The 15411-nt window shown below is 42.8% G+C and overlaps 2 protein-coding genes across 2 annotated transcripts; one reads left to right on the plus strand and one right to left on the minus strand.

Moving 5' to 3' along the window:
• Nucleotides 1-8750: 8750 nt before the first annotated feature.
• Nucleotides 8751-10832, minus strand: LOC115694348 (uncharacterized). Its single transcript, XM_030621477.1, has one exon. It carries the CDS (start codon nt 10830-10832, stop codon nt 8751-8753), a length of 2082 nt encoding a protein of 693 aa, XP_030477337.1.
• A 659-nt stretch (nt 10833-11491) lies between these two features.
• Nucleotides 11492-13401, plus strand: LOC130140428 (uncharacterized). The gene is made up of 2 exons (XM_056319786.1): nt 11492-11860; nt 12377-13401. Exons 1-2 carry the CDS (start codon nt 11492-11494, stop codon nt 13229-13231), a joined length of 1224 nt encoding a protein of 407 aa, XP_056175761.1. The 3' UTR covers nt 13232-13401.
• The last annotated feature ends 2010 nt before the right edge of the window (nt 13402-15411 follow it).

Genomic DNA, 15411 nt, shown 5'->3' on the forward strand with positions numbered 1-15411 from the left:
GAGCTTTACTCGGATGTGCTATATACTTGCTCACAATAATAACTGCTTGGGAAATGATGGCTAAGATAGAAGTGTCAACACTAACCTACATCTGAGGTACCCCGGATGTACCGATGAATATTGATTACAAACTTTCTTTATCTAAACTCTTTAATTTCCATTGTCTATATTCGTAGTTCACTTTACACGTAAAAGCAGAATTGTTATTTGGGTTTTGGTTCAACAGAATTAGTTTGTGTTTTCTTTAAAAGCAAATTCACCCCCGCTTGGTTGCTAATTTGCGTCTTACAAGGATGTTGCAAGGAAAGATCAATGTGGCCCGTGCGGTCCAAGTTGTCAACGGGGTCTCGTCGAGGCTGAACGACGCGATGTGCTCAGAGTTGGCGTCCCGGACAACAATGGGGATGACATATGGTTAGAGGCGTAGTCCCATGACTCGAGAAGTTCGGCCCAAGCATGTGGAGGAGCGACTTTCAATAGTGTTTTTAAACCTGGATTTGAACTTTTGTCCGTTTTCTCTATCAAGTTCCTGGATTTTTTGTTTTGATTAATCGAGTTAGAAATCTTCTCAATTTTGTTACTTCTTTTAAAGACATCAACATTAGCTGATGTGGATGACTTTGCCGTTAGGTCATTATTAATTATACATGTTGGCCCCGTTTGGTTCAGCTTTGAGAAGGGGCTTTCGGCCTCGAAAGCCCCTTTCTAAAATGCTGAACGGTTTGGTTCAGCTTTCGGCCTAGCATTGGCCAAATGCTAGCATTTGAAATGCTGAAAGCCCAAAGCTAGTCCAGACTAGCTTTCGGCTTTCGGCATTCCACAAATGCTGAAATTTTTTTTTCCCCTCCCAAACTACCCTCACTCAAACTTTAATATTTCGATTTTGTCCCCTTGTTACTGTTCATCTTCTTCACGAAAACGTGGCCGGCGAGGGCGGCCGACGACACCGGACCTAGACGGCGAGGGGCCGACGAGGTCGCCTGACCCAAGTGACGGCCGCCTGAGGTCACGCAACCGCCCAGGCTCCGTCAACTTGGGTCGCGCGACCCCAGGTGGCCGTCGCCTGGGTCGCACGACCTCAGGTGGTTGTCGCCTAGGGTCGCGCGACATCAGGCGGTCGTTGCCTGGGGTCGCGCGAGTCTAGGCGACGGCACTTGGGTCGCGCAACCCTCGTCGGGGGTCGCCCAAGGTTGGGCAACAGCTGCCGGCGCCAGATTTGGCTCGCCGATGGTCTCCCGACCTCGGGCGATGGCCGCCGGCGCAAGATTTGGCTCGCCGGCGACCGTAACCCTTCTCCAGCTCCGGCGAAGGGTAATTTTTCTTTTTTTTTGGGTTGATACCACCAAAAACCCAAAACTGGTATGCGTGTGACAATTTTACCTCGAACTTTTTTTTTTACTACAATAAACCCCAAACTGGTACACTTGTGACAATTTTACCTCGAACATATCACAAAAAACCCCAAACTGGTACACCTATGACAATTTTACCCTAAACTTACCACAAAAAACCCCAAACTGGTACACATGTGACAATTTTACCCTAACTAATTTTTTAATATTATTTTTTATTTTTTCGAATATTTATTAATTTTTTTTATTTTTCTTTTCTTTTCTTTTCTTTTTCTTCATCTTCAACCTCTGGCCGGTCGCTGGACCGGCGACAGGCCAGAGGTGTAATTTGATGAGGTCGGCCCTGCCGGCCGCTTGCGAGGCTCGAGCTCGCCGGCGCTGGCGAGGGCTGCTTGACGCCCGCAAGGGTCGCCCTTGCCCGACTCTGGCGAGGGCTGTCCTCATCGAATCTGGCGAGGATCGCCCTTGCCCGACTCAGGTGAAGGTTGCCCTCGCCTGATCTAGCGAGGGCGGCCCTCGCCCGCACCGGCGAGAGCAGCCCTCGCCCGCACCGGCGAGGTCGAGCCTCGCCGGCGACCGGCCAGAGGTTGAAGATGAAGAAAATAAAATAAATAATAAATAAAAAATTCAAAAAAATAAAAAATAATATCAAAAAATTATTAGTTCGGGGTAAAATTGTCACACGTGTACTAGTTTGGGATTTTTGGTGGTAAAAAAAATAGTTCAAGGTAAATTTGTCACGGGTTTACCAGTTTGGGATTTTTTGTGGTAAATTCGAGGTAAAATTGTCACATGTGTCACGCCCCGTACCCCCACGAAGCGTGAGCATCCCACCTTCGGTCGATAAATTGCGACGTCCCAGGAAGCGTCGCCGACCCACGCCCATACAGAGATCAAGCACAAGCGGAAGTATAAAATAAACAAACCCAGACAATTACAATATGAGCCAAGGATAGCCATCCAATAAACAACGATCAACGCAGAAAATATGTACATACTTATATTACTATTTTAAAACTCTTTTTACAGTGTTCACGACAACCAAAAAGGAAACACCAACAGCTGGGAATAACCCAAACAGCCACTTCTCCGTTCTGCTCCGTCTCCACAGGGGTGCACGCTCAACGACCGCCGGATGAAATGCAGCATCCCAAAAAGTGGTGGTGTCCTCGGCATCCTACAGTTGGGGGTCTGAAAATGTTTCGGTTTACACAACCGTGAGACGAATCTCAGCGAGTTCAACCCCTAAACCTAGGCTAGGCTAGCATGCAATCTCCTGACCGGAAACAAATATTTATAATCACAACACGACAATAATCAAACCATTCTCAGACCTTGCAGGTTAGACAGATCAACATATAATAATCACGGCACATACGTGACACGCATGATCACCCGTATGCCAATTACATGCTCATGCACTGATTCTCACACCTTCGTATGCCAGTCTATGGATGTTCATGCATGCAAATGTCGTCGACATGTCATGCGTATTTCTCCGGCCCATTGGCCCACACTGGCACACTTGCCCAATTCATTATTATTATGACTCGAGTAATCAATTTTTCACGGCCCGGTGCGTCTAGCCTGCTTCAAAGTGCATGAGGCGCAGCAACCGATCTGGCCCAGTGTCTCTAGCCCTGCTTCAAAGTGCATGAGGCGCAACACTGTCTCCTTGCGAACCAGAGCCTACTTCAAAGTGCATGAGGATGGTCGCCTTCCGGACGTACTGGGCATCGTCCTGCTTCAAAGTGCATGAGGACGGTATCGACCCGAAGGTCCTTAGGTGATCACACAACTTATTATTATCTGAACCCAGCGTATAACGCTTCAGGGTATTTTAGGTGATCACATGCTCATGGCAGACACGCATTCTCGCACAATTTCACCACATGCCACACTCTTGGCATACACAATGCGTGTCCATGTTATGCAATGTAATGCACCACGAGCGCCAATGAAATCCAATCACTCAATATCACAGCACGTGCTCAATTGGCCCAATTAATACCGTGTGGCCCAACGTGCGATTCACAATTCAAACACATATTTCAAACCAATCATTGGCCAATCGCACTCCACAAAATCAGCCACACAATGTCACGAGAGATGAATACAAGCCAAGGCACTCAAGGTCGATCTCCCACACTAATATACCAAACATACTCATGCTCGATTTAGACGCATTCAACTCATCCTCAATACAATCAATTTATTTCCGTTCTCACCCAACCCATTCAACATTGATTCCGCACATTTATTACAATTCAATGTAATGCGCCTAAGGCCCGCCTTGGCAAATTAGACTTAGTCCTCATTCTCATTGGTACGGGGTCAATAGATAGGATTTATATAAGTCCTAAATAACCCCTAAAAATGCCTAATTCCTTGCCATCAACCAATGACTCAACTAAGTACTCAACTTGGACAAATTGCACAAATTCGGTACTCAATGAACAGTACCAGGGGAGGACACATTTTGTCCACTAAACCACAATTAAACACCCTCATTAGGCTCTAATCTCAAACTCCAATCACCCAACAACCAAATACACTTAATTAGGCCTCAATTAAGTCCAAATAACACTTGAATTGCCTAATTTCAAGTCTTGAATCATTGAACTCAATTAGTGCCATACTTAGACAAATTTGTGCAATTTCGGTACTAATGAACAGTACCAGGGCAGATTAAGCCTTAGTCACTAGTTCACACTTAAACAATCACATTAAGGCCTAATCACATACCCTAATCACCCAACTACCAAATACACTTACTTAAGCTTCAAATAAGCTTAATTAGCCCCTAAAATGCCCAATTCTAAGTCATTAACCATTGAACTCAATTAGTAAAAAAACTTAGACAAAAATACACAATTTCGGTACTCAGTGAACAGTACCAGAACAGGGGCTGTTTTGGGCCTTAATCCACCATTAAAACATCTCATTAGATCCTAATGACCCATACAAAACATCACACGCACAATTAAACATAATTAACCCTCAATTAGGCCTAATTAACCCCTAAAAATGCACAATTAAACTAATTAAGGGTTTAGGGGTTTATACTCGCCTATTAACGACTCGGGACGACGGGAACGGGCGGTCGATCACCGACGCGCGGTAAGGATCGACGGCGGCGTTCCGGGTGCAAGCCGGCGGTCCGCGGCGACACCGGCGGAGGCGATTTGCTGCTGGTTTTGTTCTGTTTGGGCTGGAAATGGGACTGTGGATGGCCGAACAGGTGAGAGGAAGGTCCAAGGGTGCTGTGGCGTGCGTTGGTAGGTGGGCCGCAGCTTCCGCCAGATCGTCTTGCCGGGAACAGCACGTAAAATGCGTAACGTGAACCTGCAGAACTTAAACGGAAGAGAAGAAGAAGATTTTCTGGGGAAATGACCAAATGAATCTCACGAGAGAGAGAAATGGTCTGGTCCAAGTGAGTCAACAATGGGTGAGTGGATTCCAAGTGTCAAGATCTAGGGCTATTGGACAATTTTGCCCTTGATCCAATGGCTACAATTCCTTCTTATCCAATTATTTAGGGGTAAAATGGTCATTGATCCTTAACCCAAGCTGACCAAACCTGGTTTAGCCCTAACTCACCTTGGTTAGTCCCCTAATTAAATCCAAAATTCGGAATTACCAAAAATGGGTCCAAGGGCATTTTGGTAATTTTTCGGTCCCGGGTCAAAATTCCAATTTTCGCACACCCGCGTTCCATATGTGCGCGGCCAACATAATATGGCGTCGGAATCGCGAAATTCACTTTTTAAGTCCTCGAAAACTGACTGCAAAGTTTCGGGAATAAAATAATATTATTTTTCCAATTTTTGTCGATATTTCACTTTTTGGCCAAAACCACTCTAAATGTGCATGGCCACCCCAAAATGACATTGGCCACGAAAAATAACCTCAAACGGCCTCCGAATCCGGTCTCGGTGCCCACAGGGGCAAAATCGTAATTTCTCACCCCCGGACCGAAATTCCAATTTTCACTCGTACTAACCCCAAACGTGTGTGGCCAACGTAATATGACGTCAAATTCCCAAAAATAGTCTCTTAAGCCTTCGAAAATCGACCTCGAAATCCGGGCTCAATTCCGTGAATAAAACTCGCTAAACTTTCAATTTCAGGGTCTCTCACTAACGGGCGGCTATTTAGGAGTTACGCGTATCGACCTAGGGCTATCCATATCGTAATGGTCTCGATCATTGAGAGAATGAGAAATTATCATTAGTTCCAGAGGTCACGATCGCTCGGTTCAAGTTCAAGACTGGTTGGCCACGTGTACTTTCGGTCTTGCAGAATCACCTGCGATCCGATGGTACATCGTTGGCCTTGGTCAAACCAGATCCGTTACCTTTCCTAAGATCGGTCCATACTGGTTCATAATATTCTCTCGTCATTTCTCGAGATCGGTGCCCAATTCACGATCGGGTCCCTGGTCCACGCACCATTTTCCTAGTTAGCCATACCCCATTGGTTAGTATCCCGAGAGTGATCAGCTCTGGGCGAGACTTACTAAAATGAAATGCGAAATATGGTCAATTTATTGATCCCGGAATTACATCGAAATTCAGGCTGTTACAACATGTGTATCAGTTTGGGGTTTTTGGTAGTCAAAAAAAAGTTCGGAGTAAAATTTTCACAGGTGTACCAGTTTGGCGTTTTTGGTGGTCAATAAAAAAGTTCAGGGTAAAATTGTCACACGCGTACCAGTTTGGAGTTTTTGGTGGTATTAATCATTTTTTTAAATAAAAAAGGGTCCCAAAGCTCTTTGCAAAAAAAAAAATTAGCCAAACACTACTTTGGAGAAAGTAGCTTCACAAAGAATTTTTTACCAAACGCTATTTGCATTTCCCCAATGAGTTTTAACCTAAAGGTATTTGCATTCCCTAAAAGCTCCTTTTCAAAGTTGAACCAAACGCCCGTCGAGTGCTATTTGTGTTTGGAGGAAATTGATTAGTCACCAAAAAAAACAAAAACAGTTTAGGTGTAGCTACGTCACCAATCTTTTTCATCACAAAAACCCTATTTTTCTCACCATAAAAAAAAAAAGATAAAGCATAAATTGCCCGTGAACTTTTGGAATTTGTGCAATCTGGTCCATTAATTTTTCTTTACCAATTAGCCCCTAAACTATATTCTTTGTTTTGTTCGAAAAGGTCCTTCCATTAATAAAGTAAACAGAAATGCGGACTTGACTACTAAACACTTACGAGAATTGAAAACTTATCATGTTACGACTTACGAGAAATTAAACACTATTTTTTAATACTAAACTAATAAATATTTTAAAAAATGCCCAAAAAATAAAATTTAAGAAAGGTAGCCCTCGGTGGGGCAGGCGATTCTGAGAAGGTCCAGCTTCCACATCCATGGTCGACAGTCTTGGGCAAGTTTGAAGAAGGGAAGCAGAGCCAAGGCCATAGTTTCTGGTTGAATTGAACAGATTGAAATTGAGGAAAACCTCCAGCAGGATGTGAGAAAATGGAGGAACATTAACACTCAGAGATATGCAGGAAATAGTATAAAAAATGGAGGAATACAAAAAGGATTGTTAATTAGAAAATGGTTAATATTACGAAAAACTCCAAACTAGTATACATGTAATAAATTTACCTCAAATTAATTTTTTGAACACCAAAATCCCCAAACGATATACCTGTAATTAATTTACTCAAAACTAATTTTTTTACCACAAAAAACTCCAAACTAGTACATTTGTGATAAATTTACCCCTGTTAGTTTCCGTTAAATTTGATTAATACCACGAAAAACTACAAACCGGTACACCTGTGAAAAACATAAGATAAAACCCCAAACTGGTACACCCATCAACTATCATGTGTCATTCAACTGAGCAATTTGATGGTAAAATTTAACGGAAAATAATTGAGGGCAAATATGTAACATGTGTACTAGTTTGAAATTTTTTTGTGATTAAGATAAATTTATTACGGGTGTACCGATTTGAGGTTTCTCGGCATATTAACCCATTACAAAAAAGAGAGTGCTTGCGGGCGTGCAGAGCAGACAACACAATTCAAACACCATCATGGATCGACCAAAGACATGCGAAGAAGAATCAAAAAGCTTACACAATGCCTCAGCCTAATGCTACTGCAAATTGCCATTTGGAAATTTTAGGGTTAATATCACGAAAAATTTCAAATCAGTACATTTGCAACAAATTTACCAAAAACTAATTTTTTTACCACAAAAACCCCAAACTAATACACACGTAATAAATTTACCCCATACTAATTTTTTGATCACCAAAAACTGCAAACTGATACATTTGTGGTAAATTTACGCTCCGTTAGTTTCCGTTAAATTGGATTAATATCACAAAAAATCACAAACTAGTACACATGTGACAAACGGAGGGTAAAACCCAAAACTGGTACATTTATCAACTACCGCGTGTCATTTAACAAAGCAATTTGATAGTAAAATTTAATAAAAACTAAAGAAGGGTAAATCTGTTACAAGTATATCAATTTGAGATTTTTAGTGGTCAAAAAATTAATTTGAGGTAAATTTTTCACATGTATATCAGTTTGGGGTTTTTCGAAATATTAACCCGAAATTTTAAGAGAATAGAAAGTCAATGGAAGAAATTGAGATGGTTGTGTTCCAGATCAAGGGTGAACGGCCTCCGGCCGCGGTCATCAGCAGCCCGCACCACCGCCGCCTCAGCCTGCTGCTTCACGTCCTCCTTCCTCCGCCTTGTTCTTTCCCCCACTCTCTCTCTCTCGGCTTTTTCATATTTCTAATATTTTAATCCCGTCAAAACAAACAAAATTCCATTGTTATCGCTGGTTTGTTAAGTTAGAGTTGATGTGCGTTGTTGACGTGACAAATGAATTGTATAATTTAAGAACCTAATCAGTATAAATAAAATAAATTAAAGACTAAACTTTACAAATTACAAAGTTCAGAGATTTTATGTCAAAAGGAAATATACTGATGTAGCCACACCATCTGCCGCCGTGGACCGAGCATTGCCGCTGTGCACCACAGCTATCACAGACGACAAAAGCACCACCATCGTTACCCGCTATGGACAACAACAGCACCGGCACCCTCCCCCCCGGTCGGCCTCGACATGACTCAGCCACAGCCACGCCAGACTGCTCCAAGTTCACCACACCATCGCCACGAACCAGGCCAGCGTCGATCCTAAACTCTCGTCCTCGCTCGGGTTGACATCCAAAGGAGGTCACGACCTCTCGATCCGAGCTGTGGCCTCCAGATTTGGGGTTGCGCGGCCTCAACTCACGGCTGTGGTTGGATGGAAATTTTATTATTTTAATCCACAAAGCAAAAAAGGAAATTTTGCATTTGGAAATTGATTCTGGATGATCGGGTACAGAAGAAGATTTAATCCTATACCCATTACTTCTTCACTACAATTTGGACCCTAGCCCCATCATCCACGTCGAATTGCGTTCCCAAGCCGAAATGGTTTAACAGAAACCAGACAATGGTCAGAAGTTCTCCGCCCTTGCTCGGTTGTTCTGCGTTTACATCGACCTTGCAGTGGTTCGCAGCATATGACAATAACTCCACCCACACTCCTCCCATTATCTCCCATCTATTCGGCCCGAGCTCTTTTTCCAAGCATTTCGCAAGGGAACAAGCGGCAAATAGCACGGACTTGCTCGAGTAACCTTTGATATAACTCGGTTTAACAGGCGTATCCACTTCGAGAATCTTCTCGCATGTGCTTTTCAGATTCACGCCTTGTTTCTCGGGTTGCATATTTCTCAAAAATCTCTTGGTTTCAGCGCAGGTGTCTTGGAACATCAACTGCCAATTGGACGAGAAGGCGGACATCATATTCGGTCGCAAGACCAGAAGATAGAACACGTAGTCTGAGAGTGTCTTGCATATTTTTCGCTTCTTGCGGTCCTCATCTGTTCCGTCCTCATAGCAGAGTGTAGTGGCTATATGCCACAGTAGGACACTTTCGACGCAGGAAACTTCGACGATGCTACTATACAACTCGCTGTTCTGATGTATGCCAGCGTCTGAAAGAGCCCAACTGCCTCGGTGAGAAGAAATCTTCAAAGCAGATTCAACATCCTTGGCGACCAAGGATCTCCTGCTCAACTCCTTGAAAATGAACTCCTTTAGATTGTTATCCACCTCACAACTGTGCTGCCAAAAGCTCAGCCTGATCTTATCCAGACGACCTCTCATATGCACAAGCTCGGCAATCTTGTTAAGTGAATTGCTCTCTTTATGCAGACAGAATTCTATTAGATTACATTGGGACACCTTTCCTGACCACCTCTTTCTTTTATTCATCTTTTCCTGGAATGAGTCAATCATCCACTTTGGTATCTTATTGAACAAAATGGGATCGTAACATTTGCTTTCGATGGCCATGGCAGTTCGATCAGAGAACAACAGTATGAAGAGGGAGATGACATCTAGGGAAACTGCCCCAAAGAACAGGAGGTAGGTGATGATGACGTCCGACTTGTGGAATCCATCCTTCTCAACTATATAGAATGAGGCCAAGGCACTCAAGATGGAACAGTAGCTGATGAGGCGCCAGATCCTTCCCCATTTGTATCCCAAAACAAATGTCTTGGTGTGGAGGTTCTCATACAGGAAGCTGAGCTCCACTTCTACCAGCTGAAAAGCGTGTAGGGCGTCCTCCTCGATAAAGAAGTTGCGGCTCTCCCGGCGTTCTTTGGTGGTGAAGACGTAGCCGACCATGAGTCCCTTGAAGGTCTTAAACAACTGGTACCCAGTTTGGAGGACCGCCCTTGGTGGTGATTTCTCATTGGTCGTGGCTGCATGCTCTTTGGGAGCACGAGGTGAGTAGTTGCTTCTGCGGTGATCGATCGTCACGAACTGCGTAGGCATGCCGCTCTCTTTCAAGGACTTGTAGATCTCCACAACTTTCTCATATTCAGGTCCTGGATCTGGCTTCCGGAACACCGAATCCCCGAGTCCGTCCAAGCTCGCTGCATATAGAGCTTGAATTCGCTCGGCGTACCTAACGGTCCCTGCGACAAGCACGAGAATGGTCGACAGCAACAGCAGCTTGTCTCCTGGAAGCGACTTAAAGAAGACATAAACGGCGGCGAGATCCTGCAGAACGAGCCCGCAAAGGTGCCTAGGCCACAGCTCGTTGTCCTGGAGAGAGAAGGAACTGATGGTGTCAGGGCCTCCCAAGTGGAGTAGGAGGAAAGGTGCCCACAAAGTCACGATATCGGCGTTCTCAGAGAGCCCGCAACCATTGATTTGCTTGCTGGAAATCTTGCCGACCGTGGCGGCGGCCACCCAGTCGGCAAGCAAGTAGACTGTCCAGATCAACGAGATCACAACCACGTTTCCGGAACGTTTCCTCCGGGGCGTCAGCAGCGTCAACACGACCTGGAGCGAGAGACTGACCAGGATGAACACCCGGATTTCCCATTTGTCCCACAGCGTCTTCAACTTGTCAGAACCCGGCAGCCTCATGGTCGGAACTTCAGTGCTTTGCTTGCTCTTACTTGCCTGACTCCCTTTTCTTCTCTTCTTTCGGCCTTATAACTCCTTTCCGATGGTTTTTAACTATTCATCACGGACACTAATTAATATAGGACTAGATGCTCCGTTTGTTTCGCGAAAATTACTTTTTTTCGAAAATAATTGCTCTATAAAAATTCATGCCTGAAAAATATTTTCAGCGTCTATGGTAATATTTAAAAATAATTATTGTGGGTAATGAAAATATTTTTTAATTGGCTAATAAATTTAAGCGATACGAGCGACTATTTTTTATGAATATATTTTTCAAGTCATTCATTTTTCGTGAAACAAACGGGAGCAACGGTTTAGAGTCATGCTACTTATACTAAGGTTGATCTACTGAATTGGTATAATCTCTTATTACAAATCATAAGTTTCGCAAAGAATTATAAAAAATATATATTCACATCAACAAAAATTCTCCCTTAGAGTTTATGAGGAATTTCACTTAAAGTGAATCCCAACCCCCTCATATAAGTTGATCCTCTGAAATATGAGACATCAAAAAATTGGAATATAATACAAATACAGGCAGTATTGCGAGCACGTAAAAGATCCATGCCACTGCAACCCCCGCCATTTTCAATCATCCCTCTCTAAACCAAGCGATGGCGAGAGAGAGAGAGATGCAGCAGCCGACCGTGTCATACACAGGTCACCCTCACCTACTTGCTGTCCTCGACAATGCGCCCCGCCACGCTCCTCCCTGCAACGAGTGTGGTCGTCCCTGCGACTCGCCGCCGGTCTTTCGCTGTGCCCACTGCGACTTCAACCTCCATCTCCTTTGCGGCCCCTTGCCAGCATTAATCAAGCTGCCCGGATTTCTTGATGAATCCCTCACCCTCGCCGATTCATACGCCGAGGACGACTCGGGCGAGTACTACTGCGACTTCTGCGAGGAAGAAAGAGATCCGAGGGAGTGCGTTTACCACTTCGGAGATTACTATTTCGTGCACTTTGAATGCGCGAAGCCCGAGGTACGCCTGGTTCTTTCAAAGGTCTGCATCCTTGCCCAGTTCATCCCCCCAATCATGTTTCATTTTTCATCCGACAGGAGAAAAACAGAGTCTCTTTTTCCCATGAATTTTCTTCTACTGGCGATGCTTACAAATAAACCATAACCACAAATAAGTAAACATCAACTTGTTTAAGAGATAGCTAGTCTGCCCTGATAATAGATGGTGGTAACTCGTTTCGCAAGGATGGGATGACGATGGTTTGTTCCTTTCCTTTCATCAGTTATGCTGGTTAGTGACATTTCCTCTCTACTTCTTTTGGTATTGTGCCTCCAAAGTAGCATCATCTGCTCGATTTGTGACTGGATCGCTGGCAAAAATGACATTCCGGTGCATCCAAATCTGTTGGATCCCTCTTCTCAAGGGTGGGGAGGAGGAAGTTAAATTACCTCTCCGTGCTTTTTGATTACCTTGTAGGAGTCATTAAATTTATTTCAACAGTTGATCATGCCGCACAAACTGATGATTCTTATATAGGTGTTGCGCTCACTTAAGGGAGAGAGAGAGGATGTGGAGTTGAGGACCTTGGGCAAACTTATTCCCGGCCAGGTCGTTAATAAAGGGTCGAACTCTCAAACCACTGCTCGGGGGGAAAAGCAGATCACGGAATCTACTCTGACTTTGAAGGACATATACGATTCCTTGACTGAGGAAGAGTTGATGGAATTCAAGAATCTGTCAATACCTTCTGCAGATATTTCATCAGACTATGCAACAAGTTTCCCCTACTCAGGTGACGCATTCAAACGGCTCTTAGAGAGCCTTGACGCTATTACAGTACCGTGGGAAAAATTGATCAAGTTCTATAAATTGGACACCAAGGTTGTCGATGTCGGAGAGCACCAGATCACTTGGGATTTTGCCAACATCATGAACACAGTGTTGCGGAAACATAAGGATTTGATTGCTGAATCCAGATTGAGTCCTAAAGTGAAGACGTTCGTGTTCGTTTTGTTGTGTGATGTTGTGTACAGCATGTCCAGGACTAAAATCGAGGACGTCACCGAACAGATGCTTATGAACTGGTGGGGCCGCTTGAAGGTTGTGCAGCGTGCCAATTTCCGTGTGGAACTTGTTAGGGATCAACTAACCAGAGTAGTGGGTGCCTACTTTGGTCTTGCAGCGAATAAATTCAATGAACGCGCCACGGCTGATTTGGATGAACAGATTGACAAACTCTCAAAGGAGCTGGAGCAACTCAGGGAGAGCCGGGAGCAACATCAGAAATTAGTGGAATCCGCATCGACAATCATAACAAAGTGCTTAGATGATGCTTCAGCTCTATCGTACAAAACAGTTGGCGCTGATCTTTTAATGAACTTGGAATTATAATTGGCGACTCTATGTATCCTTTGTAACTTCTGGTATTCCCGGTTACCACTTTAAATATCGTGAATTTAGATTTATCGATAAGCTCGAAAGCATGTTTCTTGAACATGTTCTCCGGTTCATGTTGCACTTTTGTTACAGCAGTACAGTATCTGATCTTATCTTTATATAAACAGTAGTGTACAGATATAGATAGTGCACGCAATGACTTCTATTAGACTACTCCCAAACAACTTGGAGAACATATCGTCTTACAGATAAGCGCACATGCAGACAGTGTCTTTGAAACAGATCAAGAAAACCGAAAATGATTACAATTTTAACCATTCAGAGTTGATTTATGTTCAATCAATGGAAACTCCTGAATACAAAGAGCAAGATTGCAGAAGCTGTGTAATTGAGCTCCTTAGGGTCTGAATGTCACTTTGAAACCATTGTTTGCTCATGGCCTAAAATATCTGTCCATCCAGCTTGAATGATGTCCACTTCCTGCGTCCTCTGTTCAACAAGCCAATGGGGATCTGTCTTTGGTTGTAAACTGAAAATCAAACGTGTTGAGCTCCTGAACACTGCATATCATTGGCAGTACGCAATTTAGTGTCACGATGCGGTTAACAGAAAAGGGACGGACGAAACAGACGTAAGAAGGCTAAAAAAGAACTCATATCTCTTTCAGTGACGAGCAACAATACTTGCTCATATATTTTTTTAGCACACTGCGAAGAATTGGAAGTTCAACGTGGGTTAGACTAGCACGAAATGAACTGGTTGAAACTAATGCAATAGACACTATCTGCAGATAGTTTCCAGATGATCCAACGAGATGCAACACCATCTGCAACGGGGAGTGGAGGGCTGGCGTAGGCAGTGGGTGTCCCCCATTGTGAGGGCCTGGCATCCCTTGTCAGGCCAAGCATAGGCGGCGCGACTGCTGCTGCCGCACCAAAAATCCCCATCTCGACAACTTTTTTCAAATTATGGATTTCCTGAATAGGTAAGTCCGGGATCAGATAAGAAATTTGAGCTAATCTAATGACTTATATGATATGCAAATGAAAAATCTAATATGATGCTGATTTCATTTTCCAAAATCATATCAGAAATTTCATTGCCAACAAGCACCGTCAAGTGCAATGTGCTCACTGTGATGTGGGGTAATCTGCTCATGCCATGGGTGCGACGGAAATTCGCTGGAGCAGCACTAGCAAAGGCTGAATGGAGGGTTGTTAGCAACTAGTGTTTTAACTTTAGGAACTAGAAATTTTTTTGCAAGTTTGAGTAGGATAGGAAACTTGCTATCATTCTTTAGTGATGATTTTTTTTCTTTTTATCCCATCATGTCATTTCTTTATCGAATTGAAGGAGCTGTGTTATATAACTTTTCCAATGATCCTCTAACTTCATATATTAATGAAATATGCACTATCATGTCATATATACCTTTTAAAGTAATTGTTTTCTTGAATAAACTCGTTGGGTTATTTAGTAATTTGTTATGAATTTGCTAATATTCATATTATAAATATGCGCAATCATGAAAAATAACTTCCGGCCTTATTTTTATATAGATATCCCAAAACAAAATCTATATAAAACATTTTATCGCCAAAATGTGCGCAATTTCATCTAATTATACATAGATATTGCTACATATAATCTAGATATATATAAAAAATATATTTATAATAATTAGAGTCGTTAAAATGTGTACGATAATCTCGATATATTGGCTAAATTATTCACCACATAACAAGTTAAACATTTTATTTTTTTCTCTTTAATTTAATTTTTGACTTCTCTTCTTCTTTTTTCCTTCTGTTTATAAGTTAGATGCATGCAAGCCTTCTTAACACTTAAATTTCCTCTTTATTTTTATTTTTCTTACTATAACTTAGATATTGGAAAGACTTATTTTAGAAAAAAAATCAGCTTTATTTTTACATAGATATGCAAAAATAGAATCCATATATACATAAAGAAATATATTGAAAATTTTATTACCAAAATCTTTGGGTTCATAGAACATTTTGTCACGATACGTGCATAAAAATTAAAATAGAAATCGATATTGTTATATATGTTTGAAAATTAGAGATTTGCTAAGGTGACATGGAAAAAGCAAATCACTAGAGAAAGTTCCCAGTGCGAACGTGCCACGTCGCATTGAAAACTTCATAACAGCC

Source organism: Syzygium oleosum, unplaced genomic scaffold (genome assembly GCF_021117445.2).
Source record: "Syzygium oleosum isolate NSW1041296 unplaced genomic scaffold, Sole_v2.1 Sole_v2.18, whole genome shotgun sequence".
NCBI lineage: Eukaryota > Viridiplantae > Streptophyta > Magnoliopsida > Myrtales > Myrtaceae > Syzygium > Syzygium oleosum.